At 39.5% G+C, this 25,614-nt stretch overlaps 1 protein-coding gene across 1 annotated transcript in view; it reads left to right on the forward strand.

Annotated features, from left to right (window-relative positions):
* tmem259 (transmembrane protein 259) overlaps positions 1–25,614 on the forward strand; it is a 74,277-nt gene that overhangs the window by 38,974 nt on the left and 9,689 nt on the right. Inside the window, exons 4-8 of the mRNA XM_063032129.1 lie at positions 1,834–1,944; positions 5,754–5,876; positions 7,342–7,442; positions 15,418–15,475; positions 16,612–16,695. Of these exons, the coding sequence (XP_062888199.1) occupies positions 1,834–1,944; positions 5,754–5,876; positions 7,342–7,442; positions 15,418–15,475; positions 16,612–16,695 (477 nt within the window). The remainder of the gene's footprint in view (positions 1–1,833; positions 1,945–5,753; positions 5,877–7,341; positions 7,443–15,417; positions 15,476–16,611; positions 16,696–25,614) is intronic.

Genomic DNA, 25,614 nt, shown 5'->3' on the forward strand with positions numbered 1-25,614 from the left:
TATTGACGACCGACCTTTACCCAGAATGCATAGCACTTACCTGCTCATGCAATTCAAGGTACCCTACTATCTTGGGGATAATTAGGGATGAAAAATAAATGCAGGTTTACCAGTGAAGCCCAGATCCAGAAAAAAAAAACACAAAGACAGAAAAAAAATTTTCAGGCTTTCAGAGCCTCTGTACTGAAAATGAGTTTGTTTCCCCCCCCCCCCCACACACACACACACACACAGTATAATCTGTCAGAAAATAGGCTGTGAACGGATTTGTGAAAAAATAAATTAATGGATGGAAAAGAAATAGCATCCAAGCTGCGATTTCAGTTGGAATGTTTGTTGGGAACTGAGTGAAAGTTCATTTTTAGTCATGATCATTTTTGATGTGCATAATAGCACTAGAGCTTTAAACAAATAACTCAGTAAGGAAATTAAAATACCTCTACCCATTCACCATTAATGTTATCATTTGAAAGGATACTAACCAAATTCATGACAAGCAAGCTCATTAGCAGGAGTCATTTCTCAAGCAGTTGATGAAATTCCATGAGTAATTGCATTTAGTACTCATAAACATCTTGTCATTTACTGTGAAAACATGGAATACTTTCTCAATGGTATAATAAAAAAGAAATGATCCACTTTTATGAGTGAATGATTTAGTAGAAGCGGGCTTTGCCTTTTTTTTTCTGATATGCAAATTTGTAGTGGCATCAGCACTAGTGATACTGAAGGGAGAAGAATATGTTTATTATGTTGCTTTAATACGTGACAATGCCATGCATCTGGTACAAATTGTGGGGACAGATTTGAGGATGGTTGATGCTGACAGAGGAAAATATTCACTAATAATAGTTTATGATAAATTTGGCTTGGGATTCAACACAGTATCTTGTAGTGAAAAGACCTGCAGTTTCAGAATATTGAACACACAAAATCTCGACTAAAAAGTAAACAATGTGTAGCATAATGCCAGAAGTAATGAATGCTTCTCTAATTACTAGCATCAATGAAATGAAATCTATTCTGCATAATCTAGTACTGAAAACATTAGACAGTTGATTAAGGAAAAAGTAAAGGTACCTTCTTTAAGTTTTAACAGTTTGGTTGTATTTGCTATACCTAATAATTTTGCTTTACACAAAATAAGTAATGGAAAGAACTATCTAATTAGCTTACACTCCCATTCTTTCCTCAGACTTTTAGAAGAATCCCCCCTCCAAGTATGTGTCTGGTTTCCTACTGAAAGTTACTGAATGACCTCCATTACCCTTCCCAGGCAATGGACACCACATCATTACTTTTTGCACAAAAATGTATCCACATTTCAGTTGTTTCTCCACTTGCCTTAACTTTGTCCTCTTGTTTCTTTCTGTCCATCAAAATAGCTTATCTACACTTTCTTTTATCAAAGACTTGAATCATTCTACAGATATTCTAATTATTTACATTGGAATGCATGTATGTGTTTCCAAGTGGAGTGTACAAAATAGCACAAATATATTTGAAAGGGAAAGTTGTAGAGGAATAAAAGAATGAAAGGTTAATGGAGTAAAGTGAGCAAGCATGAGAGGAAGATTTTGAGGATAAAGTGAAACCAAAAAAATTGGAGATTACATTTAAAGGAAAAGACCTATTTCATCTTTTATGCAATTTTTAAAAACTATATTTATTATGAAATTATACTATTTTTACTATTTTAAAATAGTGACACTGCAATTTCTAGTTGTGGTTTTTTGTGTTGTTCTTAACTTCTCTGTTTAAGAAGTCTTGATAAATTATGTGTTTTGTCATTTCAGAGAAATGGCTGATGTTCAATGTTTTTCAATATTACAGTTTGGCCACAAGAGGAGTACATAGTTGAATACTCATTGGAATATGGATTCCTCCGTCTATCTCAGAGCACCAGGCAGCGCCTAAACATCCCAGTTATGGTAGTTACATTGGGTAAGAGGCATCAACCTACCTCATAAAAATATGTGTGAAATGACTCTTCCATAGGTTATGATGATGGTTGTGCAGGATGTTTCCAATTCTGTTCCCAGAGCTGCAGTATGTTTTGATCGCAATGGTTGTGGACATCCACATTTCTAGAAACAGTAATTGGTATCATAGAACAAGTTCTGTTGTATAAAAGGTGCGAGAAATTCAACCTATAAATTAAAGAGAGGAGAGGTCTGTTAGAAACCACTAAGCAATATATTTCTGTTCTTTTAAAAAGACCCTGCATGTTCTGGATGGGCATTTGGAGAATTAAGAACTATATCTAACAGCATGAAACTAATTTGGAACCACAGGACGTTGCTCTTCCATTCGATAGGTTTCAATGAGGTCACCTCTCATTCTTCTGAATTCCAGTGAATACAGGCCCAGAGCCATCAAATGCAGTTCATATGGCAAGCCATTTAATTCTGGAATCATTTTCGTGAACCTACTTTGAACTCTCTCCAGTTTCAGTGCATCCTTTCTCAGATAAGGGGCCCAAAGCTGCTCTTAACATTCGAAGTGAGGCTCACCAGTGCTTTATAAAATCTCAACTTTACACCCTTGCTTTTATATTCTAGTCCACTTGAAGTGAATGCTAACATTGCATTTACCTTCCTCACCATAGATTCAACCCACAAATTAGCCTTTAGGGAATCTTGCACAACAACTCCCAAGATCCTTTGTCCTCAGTTTTTTGTACTTTCTCTCCATTTAGATTAGAAAATAGTCTAGCCTTTCGTTACATCTAGCTAAGTGCATGACCACACACTTCCTGACCCTGTATTCTATCTGACACTTCTTTACCCATTCTCAGAATCTAAGTCCTTCTGTAGCCTCTCTGCTTCTTCAAACTACCTCCCCCTCCACCTGTCTTCATATTGTCTGCAAATTTTGCAACAAATTCATCAATTCCATCATCTAAATCATTGACATATAACGTAAAAAGAATCAGTCCCAACATAGACCCCTATGGAACACCGCTAATCACTGGCAGCCAGCTCAAAAAGGCTCCCTTTATTCCCACTCTTTGCCTCCTGCCAATCAGCCACTGCTTTATCCATGCTAGAATCCTTTCCTGTAGTACCATGTAATAACAGCTTGTTAAACAGCCTCATTTGTGGCACATTGTCAAAGGCCTTCTGAAAATCCAAGCACAAACACATCAACCGATTCTCCTTTGTCTATCCTGCTTGTTATTTCTTCAAAGAATTCCAACAAATTTGTCAGGCAAGATTTTCCCTTGAGGAAACCATGCTGACTACAGCCTATTTTATCATGTGCCTCCAGGAGCCCTGAGATCTCATGCTTAGTAATCGGCTCCATCATCTTCTCAATCACTGAGGTCAGACTAACTGGCCTATAGTTTCCATTTTTCTGCCCCTCTCCATTCTTGGAGAGTGAAGTGACATTTGCAATTCTCCTGTCTTTCGGAACCATTCCAGAATCTAGTGATTGTTTAAAGTTCATTACTAGTGCCTTCAAGATCTCTTCAGCCACCTCTTTTCGAACGCTGGGGTGTACACCATCCTGTCCAGCTGACTTAACTACCTTCAGACCTTTCTATTTCCCAAGAACCTTCTCTCTAGTAATGGTAACTTAACACACTTCATGATCCTGTCACCTGGAACTTCCACTACTCTGCTAGTGTCTTCCACACTGAAGACTGATGCAAAGTACTTTATTCAGTTCATCCGCCATTTCATTATCCCCCATTACTACCTCTCCAGCATAGTTTTCCAATGGTCCGATATCCACTCTCACCTCTCATTCGCGCTTTATGTATCTGAAGAAACTATTGGTATCCTCTTTAATGCTATTGGCTAGCTTACTTTCATATTCCATCTTTGGTTTCTTAATGACTTTTCTAGTTGCCTTCTGTTGGTTTTTAAAAAGCTTCCCAGTCCCCTAACTTCCCACTAAGTTTTGCTCTATTTTATGCCCTCTCTTTAACTTTTATGTTGGCTTTGACTTCTCATGTTAGCCACACTTGTGTCATCTAGCCTTTAGAATACTTCTTGCTCTTCCTTTCTCTGTGCCTTCTGAATTGCTTCCAGAAATTCCAGCCATTGCTGCTCTGCCGTCATTGCCAGTGTTCTTTTCCAGTCAACTCTGGCCAACTCCTCTCTCATCCTCTGTAATTCCCTGTACTCCACAGTAATACTGATACATCTGACTCAGCTTCTCCTCAGATTTCAGGGTGAATTCGATCATATTATGATCACTTGCCCCTAAGAGTTCCTTTACTTTAAGCACTTTAATCAATTCTGGTTTGTTGCACAACTCCCAATCCAGAATAGCTGATCCCCTCGTGGGCTCAACCATGAGCTACTCTAAAAAGCCATCTCGTAGGCATTCTAGAAATCTGCCTCTTCCCCCCCCACCACCCCCCACGGAATCCAGCACCAACCTGTTTTTCCCAATCTACTTACATATTGTATTTAAAAACACAAACATGAGGAATTCTGCAGATGCTGGAAATTCAAGCAACACACATCAAAGTTGCTGGTGAACGCAGCAGGCCAGGCAGCATCTCTAGGAAGAGGTACAGTTGACGTTTCAGGCCGAGACCCTTCGTCAGGACTAACTGAAAGAAGAGCTAGTAAGAGATTTGAAAGAGGGAGTGGGAGATCCAAAATGATAGGAGAAGACAGGAGGGGGGAGGGATGACATATTGTATTCACTTTTTTTGATTTTGTTCGCCTATCACGTTGCAACTCATCCTGTTGACAACCTTTCCTCTTTACCCTCTCTACACATTGCCTCTTTTTATAAACCAGCAACCTCCATCTTCAGTACTATCATCCACTTTTGCTACGACACTTGCATTAAAATATATGCAGTTCAGGAAACTAGTCGCACCATTCTGAACCTTTTGATTCCTAACTTCATCTGTGGTCTTATCAACATCTGCCTCCATAACCTCTCCACTAACTGTTCTGCCACTCTGGTTCCCATAGTTTAAACCCCACCATGCAGCATTAACAAAACTTCTCTTTAGGATTTCTGTTCCCTTCCAGTTCAAGTGTAAATTGTCCCTTCTGTACAGGTCCCACCTTCCCTGGAAGAGAGCCCAATGATCCAAAAATCTTATGCCCTCCCTCCTACACCAACTCCTTAGCTACATATTAAATTGTATATTCTTCCTCGTTCTGGCCTCAGGAGCATATGGCACGGATAGCAATCCTGAGATGATATGGACTACACATAGCCAGGAACAGTGCTCTGGTGTTGAGTTGAGGTTGGAGCATAGCTTGCGAGGGAGAGTATAGTTGCATCCTTGAGGTTATAATTAAAATTCACTTGCTTTGTAATCTATATTCATTTACCTTTTTCATTGCAAGTTGGTGGTTTGTGAAATTAACAACTTTGTAAAACTGGTGACTTTCTGTGAATAATGTTAGAAATGCGGTTAAAATTCATTTATTGTACAACTCCCTACTGTGGAAATTTGAATGATAAAATATTCCATTAATGAACAGAAAAGTATAGCAACATTTCATTATTTAAAAGCTGTGCTTTGATTACCTGGATACTTTTTAAATGAATTTAAAATTTACTGTATAATTTAACCATCAGTTACATCTTTGAAATAGTTTTTTTTGCTCTGCTCTGGGTGCACATACCATTTATCAATAATATTTCTTCGTTAATAATCTAGGATTTATTTTTGTAAAAGTTGGAAATCTCTTTCGTGCTGTCCTAATAACACATCTCCAGTTAGCACATCTTATGTACTACAAGAACTTAATATTATTCTGTTTTGTTTACAGATCCAACAAAAGATCTCTGTTTTGGAGACGGTTTTAGTCGGTTTCTTTTGGATGAATTTTTGGGTTATGATGACATACTGATGTCCAGTGTGAAAGCATTGGCTGAAAATGAAGAAAATAAAGGTGAATTCAAGTAATTCAAATATTGAAGGTTGTTTTGCAAAAGGCAGTTTCAGCCCTGCTGTGGTTTGGAAAACTAAATAAAACACCCTGTGTTTCATTCCCTTTCAAGGGGTCATAGTTATCCATATCACAGAAAACATGGCAGATGTAGATAATTGATATGCAGATGAAAATTTAGACCTTCACCAGTATGTGATCAGGAATAGACTATTGAACATGTAGTAATCCAGTAATCATCTCTTAAAAATGAAGCAGTCAATCATTATGCCATCCCAGATGTAGCTATAGTAAAATTCTTTTCATTATCGTGCTCCAGACTTTGGTACCAGACTGCTAGATTTTCTGGACTATGTTATTCCAATTAATACACAAAATCGCTTTTAATTATTTCCTTTAAAATGTTACATAGTATAATAATTAATTTTACAGTGAATTTGATAAACTTAAAGGGAGCACAGGAACACTAGGCCCTGTGGTGTTGAGCGAAGTATGAGAAGCGGGATACCAAACTGCTGGGATTTCTGATAGATTAGGTGGTGGATGATCAGAGTTGAACTGTATATATTTCTTAACATCTTGGTGCTCAATTATTACATAAGATAAGCATACAAAAAAGTCAACAGAATAGACAGCCTTTGAAAGATATTGCAGGCTTTAATAGATAAACATAGATATTTTATTGATTAAAGCAAATGGAAATTGTAAATCTATAGGAATAGTCATTCCCATCACAATTCCACTGACAGCTCTTCCATCTTCACCAATCACTTTCCATGCAACTAGAGAGCGTGCAGTATCTCACCTTTTACCCGTTCCCTTCCCATTACGCAGACAAAAGGTAGTCCTTCCAGATGAAGTAGCAAATTACTCGCACTTCTTCCAATCTAGTATATTATTTTCAGTGCTCATGATGTGGTATCTTCTGCACTGTAGAAACCAAACAGATTTACTAACCACTTTGCAAAGCACCTTCTCTGCAACTTAAGGCTAATTTACTCTTTTAGTTCCGATAAAGAGCTATTGATCTGAAAAGTTAATACTGTCTCATTTTCCTCGCTATCTGTCCTGCTGAGTGTTTCTAGCATTTTCTGCTTTAATCCCTTATTTCCATCATTTGCAGTTCTTTTTATTTTTATTTGTGCTGTGATCATTAGAGCATAATTTTGATAATTGACTCCAGTTATTCACAATAGTTGCAGAAGCGTAATGGTGTAAGGTTGACTTTTAAGTTTTTCAGGAATTTGAGAACTCACAGACTATTTCTGCTGAGTTTTCCATGTTATACAAAGATCAAATGTCAGCTCGACTTCTTTTGTGTGCCCTCTTCCAAATGAGTAATCTGACATAGATGATTGTAATTGATCTATTTCAGAAGTTTTAAAATGGTCAGAATTAAAATGTTAAAATTTTGCTTAATTTTGACAGTCTTATCTTAAATGTCTCAAATGTTTTTTTTTAAAACTAGGGTTTTTGCGCAATGTTGTATCAGGAGAACACTATCGTTTTGTCAGTATGTGGATGGCCAGAACCTCCTACCTTGCAGCTTTTGTCATCATGGTCATATTTGTAAGTATGTTAATAAATATTAATCGTTTCACTATCATATCAGCAAGACAAACAAAATTATGAAAATTTGCTTTAGCTGCTAGATGTAGATCATGTTCTAACACACAATCCATGGAGAAAAATATACAGAGATAATGAATGGCATCCTATTTGAATTCCTTAAAAAAAAACGGAACTAAATCATGACAAGTCTCTCCAGACTATGAAATATTTGTTGCCTCTGTCATAGGAGGGGACAAAATGGATAATGGCTTGGAAATTTCATATGAAGTGATGTTGAATATTCAAGATAATTTATTTTTATCTGTCTGGCTGAGACAAGGTACAGGAGAATAAGATTTGTTGATTGATTAATGATGGAACACCTACCTATATACACTCAGTGGCCATTTTATTGCACCTTTATGCCTGCTCATTAATGCAAATATCTAATCAGTCAATCATGTGGCAGCAGCTCAGTACATACCTTGCATGCATACAAGGTCAAGAGATTCAGTTGATGTTCAGACCAAACATCAAAATGGGGAACAAATGTGGTCCAAGTTATTTTGACCATGGAATGATTGTTGGTGCCAGGCAGGGTGGTTTGAGTATCTCAGAAACTGCTGATCTCCAGGGATTTTCATACATAACAGTCTCTAGAGTTTACAGAGAATGGAGCGAGAAACGGAAGTCATCCAGTGAACAGCAGTTTTGTGGACAAAAACGCTTTGTTAATGAGAGAGGTCAAAGGAAGATGGCCGGGTTAGGTAGTGATTACCATGATTGGTGGAATAATATTCACTCAGACTGGTCTCGAGAGAGAGTATTTCCTTTTACCTCCAATTTAGTGAACTCTACAGACTTTTGTGGGAAGAGCACTGGGTAAAGTCTGTTTATTTTTTTTCAAATACCAGTTTATATTTCTGTTTTATGATTAATTTTTCAGAGCCATGGTTAATAAACTGGGGGAATTGTTTTATCTCTCACTAAGCACAATGTCAGTTTAGGAGTGTTGAATCCTTAATGCTTCCTTTAAATAACAATAACGGAGTTGAAGATGACGCTACGAGTGATAGGAAGTTGTACTGTTGGATGATTTTTGTTCTTAAGAGCTTGCTGCTATGCTCTCTGGCAGCTGTCTTGTGAGTTGGGGGGATGGGGGGAGGGTACTCCAATGCCAGTACTGTTTTAAGAACCCTTAGAAGTCCTTGTTATACAGGATTTATTTCTGCCCTGTTTCTCTTTGTTTTACATTTTTGCCTCAGAGCTGATACCCAAAATTTTGACACCGCTTATGCCTATCAACCTGTATCTCTTTTAAAGGATAATGGTTAAACTTTGTGAGCTGGAATGTCAAGGGGCTGAATCTCCCTGTTAAAAGGAAGGTGTTCTCACATCTCAGACAGTTAAATACAGCAATTGCATTTCTACAAGAAACACACATTCGCAGTTCTGATAATTCCCGTCTTATGTCACAATGGGCGGGGCAGCACTTCCACTCCATTTTTCAGGCTAAAGCGGGCGGCGGGGGGGCGGGTGGGTGGTGGGTTCTCAATTCTCATAAATCAAAACATTCCCTTTCAGCTGCACAATACAATATCAGATAAAAATGTCAAAGTTGCTGGTGAACGCAGCAGGACAGGCAGCATCTCTAGGAAGAGGTACAGTCGACGTTTCAGACCTGAAACGTTAGTCCTGACGAAGGGTCTCGGCCTGAAACGTCGACTGTACCTCTTCCTAGAGATGCTGCCTGGCCTGCTGTGTTCACCAGCAACTTTGATGTGTGTTGCTTGAATTTCCAGCATCTGCAGAATTCCTGTTGCTCAGATAAAAACGGCCATTTTGTCATTGTCTTGGGGAAATTATATAATACACTGGTAGTGTTGGCTAACACATATGCTCCTAACTCGGATGATGTGGACTTCTTTGAACTTTTTTTTTCTGCGCTGCCTGATCTGAGTTCATACTCTTTCATACTAGGTGGAGACTTCAACTGTTGGTTAGATCCAGTGCTGGATTGATGTCTCCTATTCCCAGAGTACTAAGCAAATCTGCCTCATTAATTCAGTCCTTCCTCTCCAACAATGGTATCTCTGATGTATGGCGCTTTCTCCACCCAAATAAGAGAGAATATTCTTTCTTCTCACACGTCCATCACACCTTTTCTAGAATTGACTACTTTCTAATTGATAATCAGCTGATTCCATCGGTCAGTTCCTGTGTTTATCAGAGCATAGTGATATCAGACCATGCTCCGGTTGTTCTGTCTATAATTCTTCCTGGCCTTCCTCAAATAATAAGCATTGGCGTTTTAATTTGACCTTACTGTCAAATAATGATTTTGTAAAATTTATGGAGGACCAGATTATCTTTTTCCTTAATACCAATATGTCCCCTGAAACCTCAAGCCTGGTTGTTTGGGACACTTTGAAAGCATACCTCAAGAGTTAAATAATTTCCTACACTGCGAATATGAAAAGAAAGACCCATAAAGAACAACTAGATCTGGCCAATCAAATTAAAGAAATAGACCAACAATATGCTCAAATTAAAAATCTAGAACTGTATAAAAATGAGTGGAACTCCAAACTAAATTTAGATTATGAGGACATGCAGTCCTCTTTTATTGTCATTTAGTAATGCATGCATTAAGAAATGATACAGTGTTTCTCCAGAATGATATCACAGAAACACAAGACAAACCAATTGAAACACTGACAAAAACCACATAATTACAACATATAGTTACAACAGTGCAAAGCAATACCGTAATTTGATAAAGAACAGACCATGAGCACTGTAAAAAGTCTCAAAGTCTCTCGAAAGTCCCATCATCTCTCGCAGATGATGAACCTCCAGCGCCGCAAACTTGCCGATGCAGCATCCTGGAAGCACCCGACCACAGTCCAGCTCCGAGTCTGTCCGAAAACTCCGAGCCTCCAACCAGCTCTCCGACACCAAGCGCCAAGCACCATCTCTGCCGAGTGCTTCGACCCCGGCCCCGGCCACAGGCAATAGGCAAAGCCGAGGATTTGGGGCCTTCCACTCCGGAGATTCTCGATTGCACAGTAGCAGCGGCAGCAAAGTGGGCATTTCAGAAGTTTCTCCAGGTGTTCCTCCACGCACTGATCTTATTTGATCTTATTTCCACTCATCCAATTGAACACCAACTTTTGAAGAGCAAGAGCCAGTTCTATATCCATGGTAACAAATCTGGTAAATTTTTAGCCAACCAATTAAGGGGCCTCAGAACCAAACAACACATCACAAAAATTCGAATGGAGAACGGAAGCTTCACCTCGAATCATTCTGAAATTAACGACACATTCAGGAATTTTTGCTCCTGACTTTACGCTTCTGAATCCCCAAATGATAATATTTCGGTCGAGAATTTTTTAAACAGCTTAAGTATCCCCACGCTCTCTCCTGATCTCAAAATGAGACTGAATGAGTCAATATCATTAGAGGAAATATCCTCAGCCATCTCGTTACAGCAGACTGGTAAATCTCCAGGACCCGCTAGGTTCCCTGTAGAATTCTTTAAATCACTTGCGTCACTGCTCTTACCTCAACTAACCTTGGTTCTATCTGATTCGTTTAAAGAAGGTAAACTGCCAGCATCATTTAATGAGGCATGATTCATTCTTCTAGTGAAGAGAGGCAAATATCCAACAGAGTGCTCCTCATACAGGCCAATCTCTCTGTTAAAAATCAATGTCAAAATCTTAGCTAAAGTTCTGGCCCGTAGACCGGAGAACATCCTACCCTCAATTATTTCTGAAGACCAAACTGGTTTTGTCAAAAATTGCCTCCCCTTTTTTAACATACGCCTTCTATTAAATATTTTATATTCACTTTCAGTTGGGATCCCTGAATGTGTCATCTCTTTAGATGCAGAGAAAGCGTTCGACCGTGTGGAATGGAAGTACCTCTTTGCTGTTGTAGAAAAATTTGATTTTGGACCAGATTTTATCACGTGGATTAAACTGTTATATTCGCACCTCACCGCCTCTGTTTTGACCAACTCTCAGCAATCCCAACCTTTCAACCTCAAACGTGGAACCCGCCAGGGGTGCCCTTTAAGCCCTTTACTTTTCGATCTGGCCACAGAGCCATTGGCGATTGCGTTCCACAGTTGTGCGGATCTGACAGGAATTTGGAGGGAGGGAGTTGAGCACAAAGTCTCCCTTTATGCTGACGATCTTTTACTTTTTATATCAAACCCGATCACCTCCTTACCCCCCATCTCCGCACTCCTTAACAAATTTAGCCAGTTTTCAGGATACAAACTTAATTTACACAAGAGCGAACTTTTTCTAATAAATGGAGAAGCACAGGCGACAGAGTTCCATAACCTCCCTTTTGAGGTAGTAAATAACCAATTTACTTACCTTGGCATCACAGTAACAAGGAAACATAAGCGTCTTTTTGGAGTAAATTTCATTAATTTGTTAAATCATACAAAACAGAGGCTAGTACAGTGGTCACCCCTGTCCATGTCCGTGTCCGTGATGGGCCGAGTTAATGTTGTTAAAATGAACATCCTTCCTAAATGCTTATACCTTTTTTGAACCATACCAACTTTCATTCCTAAAGCCTTCTTTAATTCACTAGACTCAGTCATATCATCCTACTTGTGGAAGGGCAAGCATCTCCAACTGAATAAAGTACATCTTCAAAAATCTAAAAGTGTTGGGGGCATGGCTCGGCCCAATTTCTGCTTATATTACTGGGCAGCTAACGCACGCTATCTCATCTTTTGGTATCATTTTTACAACCAATCTGACTGCCCAATATGGGTGGCAATGGAGCTGAACCCTATTAGGAATTTCTCCATCTCCGCACTTCTTGGATCCCCACTCCCTTTTCTTACGCCTAAACCAATTGTTATTCCTGTTATCAGGCACACCCTGAGAGTATGGGCTCAGTTCAGAAAGCATAGTGGTCTCTATGGCTTCTCTCTTTCAAGTCCTATTCTATATAATCATCTCTTCCAACCTTCTATACATGATCCAACATTTCAAGATTGGTACAGAAAGGGCATCAGGCGCTTTAAAGATCTTTTTATAGACAACTGCTTTGCATCATTTGAACAACTGCCTGCAAAGTTTAACCTACTCAACATTCAGTTTTTCAAATATTTGCAAATTAGACATTTTATCAGCCCTTTGATATCAGACTTCCCAGAGGCACCTGACACAAACATCATTGATATGTTTCTCTGCATGAATCCATTGCGCAAAGGTCTAATATCTACTATTTGCGACAAGCTAGCGGACCTGAGGTGAGCTCCCCTTGACAAAATTAAAACTGCCTAGGAGTAAGATTTAAATTTCTCACTGTCAGACGATGTATGGGATTCAGTTCTTAAGTTAGTTAACTCAACCTCTTTATGTGTCCGTCACTGCCTATTACAGTTCAAGGTCATACATAGGGCCCATATGTCTAAAACTAAATTATCTCGCATTTACCCAGAGGTTAATCCCTGCTGTGACAAATGCAAAAGGGGCGAGGCTTCCCTTATTCACATGTACTGGACATGCCCTAGCTTAGAAAAATATTGGAAAGATGTGTTCCAAACTCTATCCCAAATACTTAATTATAATTTGGAACCTAACCCTTTGATTGCACTTTTCACCATCTCTGGAGACGGGGACACGCACCTAGGTCCGACCAAACGTCGCACGCTGTCTTTTGCCTCTCTTTTGGCCAAGCGTACAGTCTTGCTTAGGTGGAGGGATGCTGTCCCGTCCACCCACGCTCAGTGGCTCAGGCACATCGTGACCAGTCTATACCTTGAGAAGATCCATTATTCAATTCTTAACTCGGACATAAAGTTCCAAAAGGTGTGGGGACCCTTTCTTGAATATTTTCAGAACTCCCAGCCACACTAAAGGTCCATCCTTTCTTCCTTTCCTCTGCACGTAAATCCCTGACCTCCAGCATTTCCTGGTAAAATTCTACAGACTCAGACTTGTAAACATACAACAGTCTATGTATTAGGAAAATACACCTTCTCTGTACCAATGCAGCTCAAATGCAGGACAAAGGTTCTGTTTAACCCTTTTTGCTAATGCAATGATGGCTTGGTGTTGGGGATTGGGGGGGTGGAGCGGGCCAGGGAGGCAACCAAAGCATGATTGTACTATGGGTGCATCTCTTTCATAGATGTGAATTGTACATTTGATACATTTGTTATGCACTGCACAAACCTCCTTTATGCTATGCTCTCTTAATTTAAAAAAACAATAAAAATATTGTTGAGAAAAAAAAACACCTTTTCTTGACATCGTAGAAGCCGCTGTATCATTGATCCATTGATCCATTCTCTCCATTCCCTGCAAGTTCAAGTGCCTGTCTAAATGCCTCTTAATGTCCTGTTGTATTTGCTTCCAACAACCCCTTTGACAGTGTACTCCAGTACTCCAGGCACCTACTACCCTCTTTGTAAAATATACTTGCCTTGCACATCTCCTTTAAACCAACCCCCTTCCCCATCTTAAAGTTATATTTTCTAATATTTGACACTTTTCCCTGGAGAGAAAAAGACTCTGTCTATCCCATAGAAAGACTATCTATATTCTGAAAAGTATTTGTGAAAATAAAGTCATGTTTGACACACCTGCAGGAGAATTTCAAAGATGTAATTGGTAGAATTGGTGAGAGGAAATTGGTGGATATGATGTATATAGGTCGTCAGAAAACGTTTCAGGTAGGGCGCAGAGCTAAATCAATAAAATTGTTGAATAATACACTGCATGGATTTAAATTTGATAGACAGGAAACTTTTTTTTCCTGTGTGGCAGGAAACAACTACAAGGTGACTCCTGTGTTACAGAGAATGGGAGTTGTATTCCTAGAAAATAGTTCGTATCGCAAATTTTGTTATACAAAACCACATCATCTGAGGATCCATCAAGAAACACAAATTGGGAAAAAACAGTGTTATTATTTACCTTGTCCCACAAATTCCATGAGTTTCCTGACAACATAAAACAAGTGGAATTGTGGATTTTGAAGAGAATACAAAGAGGCTTCTAGGCTTATTTAGATTATGTGAGCAATTGGTTAAGTAAATGTAGATGCAATATAATGTGGTTAAATAAGTCGTTAATCCAGTTTGGTAGTGAAAACGGAATGGCGGCACATTATTTAACTGGTGAGATACAAGGAAATATTGAGTTGCAAAAGATCCGTTGTTCCTTGTACGTGTCACTGAAAGCCAACATGCTGCTTCAGCAAATCGCTGACTACTGCAAGAAGTTTTGAGTACAGGAGCAAGGATGTCTTATTAAACTATACAGGGTTTTGAGACCACACCTGGATTGTCATGTGCAGATTTGGCTATGAACAAGTGCAATTATAGTTTAGCAGAATGATTTCTGGAATGCCAAGACTAGTACGAGGAGAGGTTGAATTAAATTTTAAAAAGAAATTGCACATGCTGGAAAAACTTACTAGTTGGGCAGTATCTGAGAAAAGAAACTTAATTTTTCATTAGGTTTCTGAGTCCCTTCCTTAGAAGTAAGATAGAAATGAGTTAGTCAGTGTAGCGGTGAATATGGAGCAGGGCAATGGGTGGAACAAAGGGAATCTTGTCCAATAGGGTGAAATAATGTGGCAGAAAAGGGTAGTAGATTAAACTTTTTTGTCTGTGTAATACTTTGCTAATATTGTATGGTCTGATCTTTTGGGGCATATCCAGCAGGCCAGTCCTTAGAAAAGAAGTAAAACGAATAACGGTTGTAGACAAATATGGCCAGTTACTGTACAAACAGAAAGAAGGAACAAGTTATCTCAAATTTGATTCTGCAGGCTGTAGTCTGACTAGTTGAAGTATGAGGCCTCTTCCTTTAGGTTGCTTTGAGCTTCATTGTAACATTTCAGGGTGCCACAGACCTGGAAGAGGGATATAGAAATAATTAAAAAATGAAATTTTCAATTAAGCTCGACTTTATGGAGCTGGCTTGACTTTTTCTTTCTTTTTCTTCAGACATTGTCAGTTTCTATGCTGTTACGTTACTCTCATCATCAGATCTTTGTCTTTATTGGTAAGTGACCAATGTAAAATATATTCCTATTTAAATAATGGGGGAAGAATTGTCAGGAATGCTATTACTGCTTCAACTTCAGTGCAATTTCAGGCACTTATGTGTTGCCGTTTGGGAAAAGTTTGAATATGTGACTTCCTTGAATTGAAATCAAAGATGTATTCCAAGTTCATTTTCCAATGTTTTTGTTTACACTCTTCCTTCAAGAATGTTGTTGTTCTTTCTCCTCTTATCCCTTCCTGTTACAATATTTATAGAAAATTTTGTTCTATTTGTTGATTCTAAATTTTTTGGGTATATTTTGAGTTGCATATTCACTGCATGTCCATTATCTCCCTCCACAGACTGATAGGATGTGCAATAACAGCCCGCACAGTTCTCTTGGTCTTAATTCTATCTTTTGTAATACAATAATCATTATTGTGTGGTATTGTACAGTTGAATCAGTCAGGTTTATTATCACTGACGTACTGTACATCATGAAATTTGTTATATAAAAATGACTATACAAGTTACAAAATAAGTAGTACAAAAGAGGACTAGTTGACCGGTACAACGGACAATTTTGGCTCTAAAATCTTATATCAAAAATGATTGTCATTACTCGTTAATTTATCAATCAAGTAGGGTTCCTAGAAATGAGATGAAGCCCAAATATTGAATTATTTTCATTTTTGCTAAGGCACTAATATGTACTAGATGTGACTGGACACATTTCTACTAATTTTTTATGTCTGGGGGATTTGGGGATTTGGTATTATTTCTGTTCATAAATGTGCATTTTTATATGCCAGTTCATGTTATTTCTAAATTTATTACATGTTTTTCATGGGTGTATATGATAAATCCTTTCCCTAACAGTTTTAGAGTCAGAAGGCAGCCTTGTATTTATACAACAAAGAACTAAGCATTTTTGAAGTATAATTAAAGTTGCAAAGAAAGCATAATGAATATAGGCAGAATCTTAAAATACACCTCAAAATTATATTAACCACAATATGTAATCTAGTTCCAAAAGTAGTGAGTGATGTACATTATAAATTAGGGAAAATTTATCTAAAGGGAGCAGTGAAGATTAATTTAAAACCTGAAAGATGTTCCTGGCATATTTTCAATTAATGTAATTTTTCTTACAGTTGATTTGTTGCAGATGCTGGAGATGAACATGACCATTGCATTTCCTGCAGCTCCCTTACTTACAGTGATACTCGCATTAGTTGGTAAGAATGTTTTGTCATTAGTTGTGTTTTTAGTTGATATTGCTGTCTTTTCAGAAAGTGATATAAACATAGAAACCAGCATGTTTGATAGCAGGAAATATCTTGGTGCTCAAGTGAAAGTTTTCATTCATTTTCCTTTCCAAAAGAAAAGATTGGCTAAAATGTTTGATAAGGGTACTCCTTATGACTCCACAAGAAAAAAAACACGCTGTCTCACTTTTTAATATTAGCTGTATACCATTTATTTTTGATGGAATATACCTGATTGGTACTGGGTATGAGTTTGCTGTAGATAGAATGGTTCATTAAATGATCTTTAGAAAGTTGCTGCAGTACAGAATGACTGTGTACAGGTCACCTTATCCTTCACAATTCCCTGAAACTATTATCAGTGTTATCTGGTACACAGTTGGTGGAAAAGAAACATGTCTGAAGTATCAAAGGTAACAAAATAAATTTAAGATGGAATATGCTGAAAATACATAGCAGCTTATTGAAAAGAGGAAGGCTGGTTAATAGTTTGGTTGGTAACCTGGTTATGACGTAGGGAATTAGAATCGGAAAATGAGGTTGACACCATGTTGCTGTAATGTCCACAGTAGACTGAAAAGTAGTGCTCTGATTTGGATGCCAGCCTGCCCCTTACTCTACTTGTGTCATTAAAGTTACCGAAAATGCATTGTATTAGAAATAGTGAATCATTATGTAAAAAGTGTCAATTTTCATTAACTTGAGTCTCATCCTCATCAAAAAAAAAGTTTTCTTGATAGGATGGCTATATTCAAAAACATACGTAGCATTAATATGGATAATAAATTAAGAAAGAGGAAGTACTGAGCAATAATTGTTTCTATTCAGTTTAATGTGATATATAACTCTAAATAAGATTGTCCACCACTTCTGTGTTTACTGTACATTCTTCATGTATTTTTGGATCTGTTTAGTATGCTACGTGCATCAAATATTATAGGAATTATTATATATATATATATGGGTGTTGACACCTTTTACCTGATGATTCCTTCAGAAATAAAGCAAGGTAGTCCCTTTACTTTCAGGGTTTGTGGCTGACTAATTCTATTGCAAGTGGGTGAATCACTGTAGCATCTTGTTATGCTGCCACGTCGTTTACATTTCAGTTGACTCCATCTTATTCAAAGGAAACATTTAAACTTCAGTGATTGAGACTTTCACAGATTTTGCAGCCCATATTACAATTCTGTTACTATGGAAGATAGTTGTATTTTATATCCTAAACCACTGGCTGGGCAGACCCACTAGAAGTAGTAGAATAATGGCATGCAAGTGGGAAAGAGTGGCCCTGAAAGTCTGACATTGACTCAAAGCCCCGTGAGTTCTTGCAGTTTCAGATCAACACTGACAAGTAAGACTCTTCCTATTCATTACCAATTGATCTTTAGCAAATGAAACAATACTCCAGCAGCTAAAATAAGTAACAAAGGTACAGTAAAGATTACCAGATGTTCATCACCAAGAGTTGTTGCTTGGTAACATCACTGCTGACTGAATTAGTTGAATCCTGAAAGACAATATTTCTAAGCTGAATCTGACAGGAAGTGAAAGAATAGATACAAGGGCCAAACCTGCTTGACTTTGCCCTCAACAACTTACCTGTTGCAGTTTCACCTCTTCATGGCAATATCGGTAGGCATGACCATTGTATAGACATTGTACAAAGACCCAGCAAAGGCCCCTGCTTTGGAATTGTGTGGCATTGCCATACCAAATGGGATAAGCACAACAGTGATCCAGTATCTCAGAAGCCTGCATTCGTGAAGCATTGTTTGCCATCAGCATCAGAATGGTAGTCTACCACAGTGTGTAACCTCCTGACTCAACAAATGTCTCACTTAAACCAGGAAACTTAGGTCCATAAGTGTAGTATGACATGTCAGAATTGGTGCCAGGCACACCTAAAGCACATCATGGATTGCTTATCTTGTTCCTGAAATCTTTACCATCACAGTAATCGGTCTTTATCCTCTTTGATTTATTTCAAATTATATCATGAAACAGCAGGATGGGAATAAACAACAGCCTAAGTGCACTCCAAAACTAGCTGCACTCCTAGTCAAGCTGTTTCAGTAAAAACGCTGATAGAAACCAGGGATGTGGAAAATAGTCTAGGCTACACCCTGTCCATAAAAAATCAAGGAATTTCAATGAAACTAATTACTGCCCAGTCAATATACTTTGAGTCTAAAGCAAAGTAATGGAAATTGTAGTTGACAGCATCATGTAGTTTTACACCTCCAATGATCTCATTTCAATCCTGATCTCCAAATCTGGCAGTGTGGAATTTGTAAGTCAAAAGTTCCCTAATTCATGTGTATTTCTCTTAGAGGCTATGGTCATCTCCCGTATTCTAAAGTTGTACAAATTGATAGGTTAATAGGCCATTGTAAAAATCGCTTCTAGTGTGTAGGTGAATGGTCAAATTTTGGAAGAGTTGATAACAATACAGGAAGAAAAAGACACAGGGTAAATTAGTGGGAAATATATGCTCTAAACCAGCATAGTTAATGAGCTGAATAAGAACATAAGAAAGAGTGTCAGGGTTGGGCACCTAGATTAGGATCTGCTCTGCCATTTAATAAGATCGTGGCTGATTAGGCCGTGGACTCAGTTCCACTGAGTTTCTTTTTCCACATAGTCCTTAATTCTCCTGCTATGCAAAAATCTACCTAACTGTACCTTAAATATATTTAATGAAGTGGCCTCTACTACTTCTCTGTGCAGAGAATTGCACAGATTTATCACAGTCTGGGAAAATCAGTTTTTCTTCATCTCCGTCCTAAATCTGTTCCGCAGAATCTTGAGGCTATGCCTCTTAGTTCCAGTCTCACCAGGTATGCCTCTGTCTTATCTATCCATTTCACAGTTTAATATACACAAAATGCTGGAGGAACTCAGCAGACCTGGCACCATCTATGGAAAAGAATACAGTCGATATTTCGGGCTGAGATCCTTCAGCAAGACCTGAAACGTCGATTGTACTCTTTGTCATCGATACTGCCTGACTTGCTGACTCCTTCCAGCATTTTGTGTGTGTTGCTTGAATTTCCAGCATCTGCAGATTTCCCCTTGCTTGTGATTAGATCACAGTTTAATATGTTTCTTTAAGATCTCCTGATGCTTCTGAAGTCCAGCAAGTATAGGCCTTGGCAACTCCATCCATCTCTCCTCATAGGCTAACCCCTCTCTGGATTCGACCTGATAAATCTCCTCTGCACCACCTCCAAAGCCAGTATATTTTTCCTCAAGGAGATGAGAACTGCATGCAGTACTCCAGTAGCAGCCTCACCAGTACCTAGTACAGTTGGAGCATAACCTCCCAACTCTTAATTCAGTCCCTCTAGCAATGAAGGCCGACATTCCATTTGCCTTTTTTATAACCTGTTGTATCTGCAGGTTTTTTTGTGATTCATGCACAAGCACTCCAGAGTCCCCTGCACAACAGCATGCTGCAGTCCAGGTGCACAACATCCACCTGTTCCCCTTTATCCACTGCGCTCATTATATCCTCAAAAGTACACAATAAGTTTGTCAAATAGAACATTCCCTTCAAAAAATCCATGCTGGATTCATGAATGGCCTCATGCATTATTAGGAAATGCAAATGTTCAGTTTGGATTTTGCAGTTTCCTGAGCTACAAACTTCATTTTAACCTTGGGTTAGACCAGAAGGTTAGTCCTTGTCACTTATATGTAGGTAGTATTTGACTGACTAGCAATAAATAGTGCTGGCATCAAGGAGAAAACACTACAGTGGCTGGAATCTTGCCACATAATATGGAAGATGATTGTGGTTGTTGGAGGTCCCCCAGAAACCATTGCAAGAGTTTCTTAAGGTGGTGTCAATGTCTCCATATATATAGCTGCTTTATCAATAATAACCTCCTCGCAGTAGGAAGTGAAGACGTTTGCTGATGTTTCATTCCATTTGAAACTCCTTGTGATACACAAGTACGAGTTAGTGAACTGCAACAGCAAGAATGTAACTACCTACTTTTGTGTATGATAGTATCATCTGAGCTCAACTGAAACTGTTGCAAGTAATATGCCTACAAGAACAGGTCAGAAATTGGGACTTTATAACAACTACACCACGGTTTCTAATAACACACATCAAAGTTGCTGATGAACGCAGCAGGCCAAGCAGCATCTCTAGGAAGAGGTACAGTCGACGTTTCAGGCCGAGACCCTTCGTCAGGACTAACTGAAAGAAGAGTTAGTAAGAGATTTGAAAGTGGGAGGGGGAGAGGGAGATCCAAAATGATAGGAGAAGACAGGAGGGGGAGGGATGGAGCCAAGAGCTGGACAGGTGATTGGCAAAGGGGATATGAGAGGATCATGGGACAGGAGGTCCGGGGAGAAAGACAAGGGCGGGGGGGAACCAGAGGATGGGCAAGGGGTATAGTCAGAGGAACAGAGGGAGAAAAAGGAGAGTGAGAGAAAGAATATGTGTATAAAAATAAATAACGGATGGGGTACGAGGGGGAGGTGGGGCATTAGCAGAAGTTAGAGAAGTCGATGTTCATGCCATCAGGTTGGAGGCTACCCAGACGGAATATAAGGTGTTGTTCCTCCAACCTGAGTGTGGCTTCATCTTTACAGTAGAGGAGGCTGTGGATAGACATGTCAGAATGAGAATGGGTTGTGGAATTAAAATGTGTGGCCACTGGGAGATCCTGCTTTCCCTGGCGGACAGAGCGTAGGTGTTCAGCAAAGCGGTCTCCCAGTCTACGTCGGGTCTCACCAATATATAGAAGGCCACGTCGGGAGCACCGGACGCAGTATATCACCCCAGCCGACTCACAGGTGAAGTGTCGTCTCACCTGGAAGGACTGTCTAGGGCCCTGAATGGTGGTAAGGGAGGAAGTGTAAGGACATGTGTAGCACTTGTTCCACTTACAAGGATAAGTGCCCGGAGGGAGATCAGTGGGGAGGGATGGGGGGGGGGACGAATAGACAAGGGAGTCGCGTAGGGAGCGATCCCTGCGGAAAGCAGAGGGGGGGGAGGGAAAGATGTGCTTAGTGGTGGGATCCCGTTGGAGGTGGCGGAAATTACGGAGAATAATATGTTGGGCCCAGAGGCTTTTTCAAAATGATAGGAGAAGACAGGAGGGGGAGGGATGGAGCCCCTCCCCCTCCCCTCCCACTTTCAAATCTCTCCCCCTCCCCCTCCCACTTTCAAATCTCTTACTAACTCTTCCTTCAGTTAGTCCTGACGAAGGGTCTCGGCCTGAAACGTCGACTGTACCTCTTCCTAGAGATGCTGCCTGGCCTGCTGCATTCACCAACAACTTTGATGTGTGTTGCTTGAATTTCCAGCATCTGCAGAATTCCTGTTGTTCACGGTTTCTAATAGTTCAGGTATATAAGGTGCAAGTTGGGGATATAATGGAATGTTCACTGTTCACCTGATCAAATGTAGCTCTAGTAGACTTCATAAGGGGTATATCGAAGACAGCGTAGCCTACTGGATCAGCAATTCATTTATAATCCTAAACGGCCGCTCCCACTATTGCCATCACAAATAGTACATCTGTTACTTAGGCCATTCTGACAGTGACACTCAAATCCACAACGTCCAGCACCAGGAAGGATAAAGAGCAGCAAGCACGTGAAAATACCATCTACAGCTTCCTCTCCAGATAACATACCTTCATAAATAAGAAGTAATCATTGTTCTTTCGTCATCACTGGGTCTAAATTCCAGAAATGCTTGCCCAAAGGCAGTCAGAAAGAATTCAAGGAATTGGCTCATTCACCTTCCCAGAGGCAGTTAAGGATAAATAATGGTGACTTTGCCAATAATGACCATTTTGGAAAAGTTGAGTACCACCTTTTATCAGTTTTGAATACTTCCCTTCTAAGGTGCAGGGGGCTCTCAACAGCGATGGATTTTTGGAGGCATTTTCTCCATAGGGGTATTTTATAAATAAATACTTTTTTGTCACTCATAAAACTTAAACATCTCAAAATATATAATGTAATTTGCAAGGTCACCATTTTTACTGAGTTTTTACAATTAAAAGAGGAAGAAGACCTTACTTTTAAATGATGTTAGATATTTAGGATGCTGTAACTGACATATCAAATATGTAGCTGGTATGTGCACTCAGTGGCCACTTTATTAGGTACAGGAATGGACTCCAGTGTGGTCTTCTGCTGTTGCAGCCCACCTATTTCAAGGTACAACATGTTGTACATTCAGAAGTACTCTTCTACACACCACTGTTGCCTTCCTGTCTGCTTGAACCAGTCTGACCATTCTCCTCTGACCCCTCTCAGTAGCAAGGCATTTTCACTGTACCTAATAAATTTATTTATTTATTTTACTACAGCACGGAAGAGGCCCTCCCAGCCCTTCAGGTTGTGTGGCCCATCAATCCCCTGATTTAATCCAAGCCTAATCACAGGACAATTTACAGTGACCAATTAACCTACCAAAAGGAAGAAACCCACAGAATCACCGGAAGAACATACAAACTCTTTACAGATCGTGGCGGGAATTGAACCCAGATTGTCTGGACCGGAAAGCATTGCACTAACCACTATGCTTCTGTACTGCCCACTGTATATTTACCATATGACATGTATCAAAAAGATAAGTGTGTGAGCACGTGGGTTTATCCCTGATCACTCTTATAGAGTTTTATAATTGTTAACTGGCCACATAGCCCTTCAAGTTGTTTCATTGTTTCTGAATTACTAGATGTCTGGTGTAGAATGTGTCCAGTTTTTAAAACCTTAGCTACTACAGGGTATTCCATTTTGGCAGAAAATTTATTTAAGAAAGGATAATTTTGAAATGATGAAATGTTATGAATCTCTGAGATGCTAGGGGATCTGGTTCTCCTAGTAAGTACTGGGGTGAACTTTAGGTCAGATTAGAGTGTTCAGGCCCAAGAGCAGAAAACAAGCAGGTATTCAACACCACTATTCCGTGCCAACCAAGATTGCTTTAATCAATCTTTGATTTAATCAGTTGCTTTAATCAATTTTTGATCTCTTACTAGCTCTTCTTTCAGTTAGTCCTGACGAAGGGTCTCGGCCCAAAACGTCAACTGTACCTCTTCCTAGAGATGCTGCCTGGCCTGCTGCGTTCACCAGCAACTTTTGTGTGTGTTGCTTTAATCAATCACAGAGACTGATAATATCGCTACTCTCAATCTCTACTCACAACTACCATCAGGCAGGAGGTGCAGAGGTCTTGGGTCCTGCACCGCCAGATTTAGGAACATTTGTTGCTGTATAATCATCGTGCTCCTAGACTGGGCTGGATGGCTTCACTTGCCTTAGTGCTGGACTGATTCCACAGCTTATAGACTTCCAGTCAGGGACTCTTGACTTGGTTATGTATGGATTTTCATGGAATCTGTTGTATTTCTTTACGTTTCTCTGGATACCTGCAAGAAAATGAATCTCAAGCTTGTATATGGTATAGAAACTTTGATAATAAGTTTACTTTGAACTTATTATAAAGAGAGTTGAAGACAAGGTAGGGAGTTTGTACTTCCATTCTGTAGAACACTTGTGAGGCCACACTTTGAATGCTATATACAGTGTTAGTCTCCTTATTTAGATTTTTATTGTTTGAAGCAATTTAGATACGGTTTACCAGGCAACTTTGTGTTGATTTATGAGGAAAGTTTGGACATTTAGGCTTGTCTCTGCTAGCGTAGTGGTCACCAACCTTTTTAAGCCCAAAATCCCCTACCTCGACCTTAGTGAAAGGCAAGATCGACCTACTAAATCGTTTAAAGAAAAAACAGCTCAGATTGTACTGCCAATTTGAGGCCTTTTATTTGGGCTAATTGTATTTGAATTAGAGGTTTCCCCCGCCATCCGAAGGTAGAGCGTTCCTATGAAACGGTTCGTAAGCCGAAATATTGTAAAGCGAAGAAGCAATTACCATTTATTTATATGGGAAAATTTTGTGAGCATTTGCAGACCCAAAAATAGCCCACCAAATTATGCCAAATAACACATAAAGCCTAAAATAACAGTAACATATAGTAAAAGCAGGAATGATATGATAAATACATGGCCTATATAAAGTAGAAATACTTTTCCACAATCATTACTGAACTGTTCTCCATAGCGAAAATCTCACGCAAGCGCTGTCGGCAGAAAATCTCACGCAAGCACTGTTGGCAAGAACACTCTCTCCAGTAACCTTTAAGCTGTGAAGCTGCCAAATCATACCAAATAACACGTAAAAATACACAGCCAATATAAAGTAGAAATAGTGTATGTACAGTGTCGTATCACTTACGGGAATTGGGAAGATAGCTTGCCGAGCACACTGATGATAGTGTGTTAGACTGAGTCGTCGCAGGCTGGAGTGGTTAGTGGTCCCCACCCTCCAGGCTGCCGAGCGATACATTGGTGCAAAGCATGCAGGAATGCAGCGGTAGCCGGGAGACACACAGCACATCTTTAAGAAAAAAAACGAAATAAACAAGCTAATTAATTAGGTGCCGCCCGACATGTAATTGTCGGCCCAGATCAGTGCCAATTTCCGATTGCGTCGTCTCTGATCTGGGCTGACAATTATGTGGCGGCGGCACCTAATTAATTAGCATGTTTATTTCAGCTTTTTTCTTAAAGATGTGCTGTGTGCCTCCCGGCAACCGTTGCATTCTCCGTGAATCGGTACAGTATCTGTCCGCGGCCTGGGTGTTGGGGAGGTGGGACACTGGGGTGTCATCTCGTCGTCTGTTTCCATTAGAGCAGGCAGCTGATCTTCTCCTATGACTGCCCGCGTCGATGTCAAAGGTTGAGGTTCGTCGTCTGCTGTGGCTGATGTGGAAGGCTTGCTTGACTGCTGAGCCTGCGCATTTTTCTATCACACAGTTCTTTGTAAGGACTCAAACCATCCTGTAAGTA

The sequence above is a fragment of the Mobula hypostoma genome, chromosome 24 (genome assembly GCF_963921235.1).
Source record: "Mobula hypostoma chromosome 24, sMobHyp1.1, whole genome shotgun sequence".
Taxonomy (NCBI): Eukaryota; Metazoa; Chordata; class Chondrichthyes; order Myliobatiformes; family Myliobatidae; genus Mobula; species Mobula hypostoma.